This window comes from Myotis davidii, unplaced genomic scaffold, assembly GCF_000327345.1.
Source record: "Myotis davidii unplaced genomic scaffold, ASM32734v1 scaffold72, whole genome shotgun sequence".
NCBI classification, from domain to species: domain Eukaryota; kingdom Metazoa; phylum Chordata; class Mammalia; order Chiroptera; family Vespertilionidae; genus Myotis; species Myotis davidii.
In genome coordinates, this window is record NW_006284618.1 from 6,767,192 (window position 1) to 6,774,324 (window position 7,133).

Genomic DNA, 7,133 nt, shown 5'->3' on the forward strand with positions numbered 1-7,133 from the left:
GAACACCCAGCGCATGGGCAGAGGATGTGACATTTAAGGAGACAGAGTCTTCTCTTACATTTTCTTCTCGTACACGTTTTCTCTCAGAGTAGGACGAGCTAGATAATAAAACACCTTCAAATGGATATTTGAGGAGATTCTTTATAAAAATCATTTAATTATATTTCTTTACAAGAACACAGAAAAAACACAACAGGAAAAACACGCCTCCGTTATTTGTTCTTTTCTGCGGCTGCCACTGAGCCGGCCCTCAGCTGCACGGACCCCTCGCGGGGGGCGGGGGGTGCGCACTAAAGCCGGGCAGGACCACGGCCCGAAGGCCCAGCAGCGTCTCATGTGAACATTGTATCTGCAAGATGGGACTCCCGTTTCAGACAGGAAGCCATTGCCATTATCGCCTACAAATAAAGGGTTCCTAATGTTATAAAATGTCCAGCCATCTTCACATTTCACTATATTACTCTCTCATCTTGTTTAAATCAGGACCCAAATAAAGTGCATTCATTTAGGTCGGTTTACGACCTTTTAAGTCATTTATTTATTTTTTTTAACATTTTTATTGATGTCAAAGAGAGGAAGGGAGAAGGAGAGAGATGAAACATTATTGATGAGAGAGAATGATGGATCGGCTGCCTCCTGCACACCCCCCCACCACCACCACTGGGGATCCAGCACCCAGCCCGGGCCTGTGCCCTGACCAGGAATCGAACCCTGACCTCCTGGTTCATAGGTTGACGCTCAGCCCCTGAGCCACATGGCCAGGCAGGTTTCTCTTTTTTAAATCCATTTTTTCTACGAAGCCCAGTGTTTTCGGGACAGATTTAGAAATTCTAAGCTGGGCTCAGAGACTCCATACAACGGCTGCTTTCCCGCCAAGTCCCTGTTGGGGCGTCGGGGCGCGGGCCTCCTCCTCACGTGGTCCCCGGCGTGGGTGCTTGCAGGTGGCGGCGGAGACCAGGGCGGTCATCGCCTGGATGGAGAAGGTCCCCTTCGTGCTGGGCGGCAACCTGCAGGGCGGCGAGCTGGTGGTGGCCTACCCCTACGACATGGCCCGGTCCCCCTGGAAGACACAGGAGCGCACGCCCACGCCCGACGACCACGTGTTCCGCTGGCTGGCCTACGCCTACGCCTCCACCCACCGCCTCATGACCGACGCCCGCCGGCGGGTGTGCCACACCGAGGACTTCCAGAAGGAGGACGGCACCGTCAATGGGGCCTCCTGGCACACCGTGGCCGGAAGTGAGTCCTCCGTCCTGTCTGCAGTGTCGCTGCCCTGACACTACAGCTCCCGGAGGTCCAGGTCCCAGCCTGCAGCGTCCCAGTCTCGGAGGGGCGGGCTTGCTCCCACTTCACAGGTTCTCCACTTCAAATCCACCCTTTTGCAAAGCGCCAACGTGACGTGCAAAAGGGCGAAGTGGAGAAGCTGATGAGAGAGCTGGGGCTCGGACACGGGAAGGGGCGGAGCTGGGCTGTTGGACTCCGTGGTCTGCTCTCAGCCACTGAGTGTCTCCATTGTGTGGGGTCAGAGATGGTAGGGGGAGACTTGGGGAAATATTGGCCCCAAGAGCAAACCCAGCCCGGCCAGCGTGGCCCAGTGACTCATGAACCGAGGTCACAGTTCAATTCCCGGTCAGGGCACAGGCCGGGGCTACAGGCTTGATCCCCAGTGAGGGGTGTGCAGGAGGCAGCGATCCGTGGCTCTCTCTCATCATTGATGTTTCCCTCTCCCTCCCTCTCCCTTCCTCTCAGGAATCATCAGGGTAAGAAACATGCCCCTGATTTATCTTCACAGGAAAGAAACAGCATTGGCCAGGCCATTACTGAACTCCCCACAGCACACAGGGTGGGGCGGGAGAGGGTATGAGCTGTCCAGGTGGCCGACAGCACATGTCCTAGGAGGATTCCCCTAAACCAGTGATGGCGAACCTTTTGAGCTCGGCGTGTCAGCATTTTGAAAAACCCTAACTTAACTCTGGTGCCGTGTCACATATAGAAATTTTTTGATATTTGCAGCCATAGTCAAACAAAGACTTATATTTTTGATATTTATTTTATCTATTTAAATGCCATTTAACAAAGAAAAATCAACCAAAAAAATGAGTTCGCGCGTCACCTCTGACACGCGTGTCATAGGTTCGCCACCACGGGCCTAGACAAAGGGAGGCGCCACAATCCTTCGGTGGGGTCAGCAGTAGCGCTCGGAGCAGCCGCCTGCCACACGTCCTCATCGGCAGCGGCTGATTTTTCCCATTAGTTACGTTTCCCATTATTTCAGGGACTTGGCGGCAGAGCCTTGCGGGGGCTCGAGCCTCCGTAAGCACCCCCGCCTGGCAGTGTGACTGACAGGGCTGCAGTCATTTCTCGGTGGGTTAATGAGATGTGATTTCTAATTTCCCTGCCTCCTCCTCCGCCTCCTCGCCTCTTCCTGAGCAGAGAGCGGCCTGTGCACCTCCAAATGCACCGCCTGTGCGTCCCCCACGGCGGTGTCGGCCCCCTCTGCTCCGTGCCCTCCCACCGTGCAGGCAGCTCCGGGTCCATGTGGAAGCCCGTGACAGTAGTGGGGTTCCAGGTCCAGAGCCGTGTGTCGCCGTCCCCGCCAGGGCTGGTGGCGCGGGAAGGGCTGTCGGGGTCACACAGCAGTACCCTGCGCACTCAGGGGCCGGTCTCCCCACAAACCCGTCCGCGGGGTCCTCCCCTCCCTCCACCCAGCCCCTCCCCGCACTTGCTCTAACGAATGTTTTGTCTCAGTAGCTGCCCGACACCCAGTTCACGTGCCGGCCCTCAGGCACGTCCCCGCTGTGACTGGTGCCCCGCTGCGCCCGGCTCAGCTTCCTGTCTGCGGTTGGCTTGGCAGGTCTCAACGACTTCAGCTACCTCCACACGAACTGCTTCGAGCTGTCCATCTACGTGGGCTGCGACAAGTTCCCGCATGAGAGCGAGCTGCCTGAGGAGTGGGAGAACAACCGGGAGTCCTTGATCGTATTCATGGAGCAGGTACGGCGTGGGCCCGCGCTGCCGCGGCGGGGGCTAAGGAGCGAGGCTGACAGTGAGACCGAATTAGTGCTTTGGACCGTGGCCATATCCCAGGTCGCCGTGGTCCCGGGTCGCCGTGGTCCCGGGTCACCGTGGTCCTGGGTCTCCATGGTCCCTGGTCGCCTTAGTCCCGGATCACCGTAGTCCTGGGTCTCCATGGTCCCTGGTCGCCGTGGTCCCTGGTTGCCGTGGTCCCAGGTCGCCATGGTCCTGGGTCTCCATGGTCCCTGGTTGCCTTGGTCCCGGATCGCCGTGGTCCTGGGTCTCCATGGTCCCGGGTCACTGTGGTCGCTGGTTGCTGTGGTCCCGGGTCGCCGTGGTCCCGGGTCACAGTGGTCCTGAGACTCCATGGTCCCTGGTCGCCTTAGTCGCGGATCACCGTAGTCCTGGGTCTCCATGGTCCCGGGTCACTGTGGTCGCTGGTTGCTGTGGTCCCGGGTCGCCGTGGTCCCGGGTCACAGTGGTCCTGAGACTCCATGGTCCCTGGTCGCCTTAGTCGCGGATCACCGTAGTCCTGGGTCTCCATGGTCCCGGGTCACTGTGGTCGCTGGTTGCTGTGGTCCCGGGTCGCCGTGGTCCCGGGTCACAGTGGTCCTGAGACTCCATGGTCCCTGGTCGCCTTGGTCCCGGATCACTGTGGTCCTGGGTCTCCATGGTCCCGGGTCTCCATGGTCCCCGGTCACCGTGGTCCCGGGTCTCCATGGTCCCTGGTCGCCGGGTCACTGTGGTCCCTGGTTGCTGTGGTCCCGGGTCGCCGTGGTCCCGGGTCTCCATGGTCCTGGGTCTCCATGGTCCCTCGTCGCCTTGGTCGCGGATCGCCGTGGTCCTGGGTCTCCATGGTCCCGGGTCGCTGTGGTCCCGGGTCGCCGCGGTCCCTGGTTGCCGTGGTCCCGGGTCGCCGCGGTCCCTGGTTGCCGTGGTCCCGGGTCGCCGCGGTCCCTGGTTGCCGTGGTCCCGGGTCGCCGCGGTCCCTGGTTGCCGTGGTCCCGGGTCGCCGCGGTCCCTGGTTGCCGTGGTCCCGGGTCGCCGCGGTCCCTGGTTGCCGTGGTCCCGGGTCGCCGCGGTCCCTGGTTGCCGTGGTCCCGGGTCGCCGCGGTCCCTGGTTGCCGTGGTCCCGGGTCGCCGCGGTCCCTGGTTGCCGTGGTCCCGGGTCGCCGCGGTCCCTGGTTGCCGTGGTCCCGGGTCTCCATGGTCCCTGGTCGCCTTGGTCCCGGATCACTGTGGTCCCGGGTCTCCATGGTCCCGGGTCGCTGTGGTCCCGGGTCTCCATGGTACCTGGTCGCCGTGGTCCCGGTTGGCCACTGCAGTGCGGAAGAAGCCGTCTGCTCTTCCTTTCTCTCTATATACTAAATCTACAGAGCTCAGGAAAATTAAAATATGCGTGTATCAAAATTCCATCTTTAGTGGATTTTTAAAAGATAAATGTTCTTTATTGATTATAGAAAGAGAGGAAGGGAGAAGGAGAAAGAGATAGAAACATCAATTGGCTGCGTCCTGCACATCCCCTGCTGGGGATCGAGCCTGAAACCCGGCAGGTGCCCTGACCAGGAATCGAACCGGCAACCTTTTGGTACATGTGCCCACGCTCAGCCACTGAGCCACACTGCCTGGGCTAGTGGGCTTCTTTTTATGACCCCCTCAAACCCTAACACGTTAAACGTCTGAAGGATTTCACTCCGATGGGAGACTCAGAGCCTGCAGAGAGCTCGCTGCCTCGCAAGCTCCACATCGCAAGCCCGTAATCAAAGACGCTGACACTCCAGGCCCACACGGCGCCCGGGAGCTCTCGAGCTGGGCGTGGCTGCGTGAGGCTCCTGGTGGCCCGGGAGGCCTGGGGGTCATCGTGCTCACCGTGCCACGATGGAGGGCGGGGGTGTCGGTGAGCTCACCGCGTCTTGTCATGTTTGCCGAGCAGGTGCACCGCGGCATCAAAGGCCTGGTGACGGATTCCCACGGAAAAGGCATCCCGGACGCTGTCATCTCCGTCGAAGGCATCAACCATGACGTCCGAACAGGTAAGCGCCTGCCTGTGTGGAATCGCCCTCATGGCGGGAAGCGTGCATTTCCTGGGAGGTTTGAGGGGTGAATGGACATTACAGGGTGTCCCCAGGAGTGCACAGTGGACGGCGAGCCAGGGAGGGCCCCTTCCGGCCTGTGCTGCTCCCTCTGGAGAGAAGGAGGGGGGCTTTCCCCCCAAAACTGTCCTCCTGCATAACCGGACCCTGTGCTTCCGACAGATCATCCCATTGAGCTGGGAGGAAACTGAGGCTGGGACGTGAGGCGGGGTGAGGCTGGCATCAGGCCTGGCCATGTGCCCTTCAGTGCCAGGCGGCCTGCCCACGCATGTGCCTGGCACCGAGGCCAGTGGCTATGGAAATGGGCGCGGTGTGTCGGACATGCCACGGAGCCGTTATCTGCTGTGTAACGCCCTGGTCATGTGCTTCCCGTGTGGTTGCCTATTTCTTTACTCAACAGTGTTTCCATGCCGGGTAGCATGGCACTAGGTACACAGCAACCCCCTTAGGCACCAGCACTCGTCCATCATTTATTTATCCATCAGCCATCATCCATCATCCATCATCCATCATCCATCATCCATCCATGCAGCGAGCCATTCATCCATCCATCCATCCATCCATCTATTCATCTATTCATCCATCCATCCATCCATCCATCCATCCATACATCCATTTATTCATCTATTCATCCATCCCATCCATCCATCCATCCATCCATCCATCCATCCATCCATCCATCCATTCATTTATTCATCTATTCACTCATCCATCCATCCATCCATCCATCCATCCATCCATCCACTCAACAAATGGGCATGGGAACTCACAAGGAGATGGCAGTCTTTATGAATGATAGAGGCTGTTTGATTGGCTCCACACGGGACTGTATTTTAAGCATTGCCAATGAGCCCCTTTAAAAGAGTGGTTCATAAAAAAGCCTGGAACATTCTGGGACTATTAGTGCCGTGTGCGCACTGCGAGGAGACGAGAGGGTTTTAAATGGAGCGGGAGATAACAGGGCCCAGGGGCCCCGAGCCTGCAGAGAGCTCGCCCCCTAACGAGCTCCGAGCTGCAAGCCCTGTCATCAGGGAGACAGCTTTGATGAGCCGAGGGGCTCCCATCCCTCCACCTTCGTTTTCCCCATAAGTGATTTCCCAGCGCGTCCTCACGTCGCGGAGCCCATACTTCACACGCGACGCTCCCCGCGTTGGTTTCAGCGCCTCTGGGTACCCCGCGTCAGCTCTGAATTTGCTTGATTTCTGTCTGAAGCTTATGGGGTCTGACAGGTTTTATTTCAGGAGGGATTTTGTGTAAAATAAACAGTGGGATTAGATGACAGCAGCATGAGATGGATTCTACCGGGAAGGCAGCCAGAAAGAGCGCCTCCTTCTCGTTACATGTACCTACTAGCACGGGGGCCAGGGACCAGGCTCAGATGCCACGGGACTGCCCTCTGCCCGGTGGGCACTGACCTGCTCACAGTGGACACTCACTGGGGCCTGGTGGGCCCTCTGTCCACCGTGTCCACCTCTGTCCATCGGTGTCCACGACACCAGCTGTGTGTCCACCATCCCTGCAGCCCACGGTGCCCTCGCCCCAGTGGGACAGTAACCCAACAGGAGCTGACGCTTTGCGTGCCCAACCCTGTGTCCTAGGACATTTCTGTTCGTGTGTCCGTGTGGTCTCCTCCCACTGGAGGGAATGAGCATCAATGGGGGTGCACTGTGGGGAACACACTAAGTGCGGGAGGATGGGAGTGAGGCGCTCACACCCCGACACAGGGCCAGGCAGGGAGAGGGGGCGCAGGGTCCGGGAGGAGGACACAGCCTGGGAAGGGCTGGCTTCTTCCCCTCTGGGAGCTCCAGGGGGGCACCGTGCTGGGAGTTGCAGGCTGACTGGTCGCAGGACCAAGGCTTTTCGCGATTGCATTGCGTGCCCTGGCCGGTGTGGCTCAGTAGATGGAGCATCGGCCTACGGACTGAAGGGTCCTGGGTTCGATTCCAGTCAAGGGCATGTGCCTTGGTTGCAGGCTACATCCCCGGTGGGGGGTGTGCAGGAGGCAGCTGGTGGATGATTCTCTCT

At 59.1% G+C, this 7,133-nt stretch overlaps 1 protein-coding gene across 1 annotated transcript in view; it reads left to right on the plus strand.

The window, feature by feature from the left end:
* Positions 1–7,133, plus strand: part of CPXM2 (carboxypeptidase X (M14 family), member 2) — an 84,219-nt gene that overhangs the window by 75,677 nt on the left and 1,409 nt on the right. Inside the window, exons 14-16 of the mRNA XM_006754990.1 lie at positions 820–1,239; positions 2,855–2,994; positions 4,949–5,048. Coding sequence (XP_006755053.1) covers positions 820–1,239; positions 2,855–2,994; positions 4,949–5,048 — 660 coding nt within the window. The remainder of the gene's footprint in view (positions 1–819; positions 1,240–2,854; positions 2,995–4,948; positions 5,049–7,133) is intronic.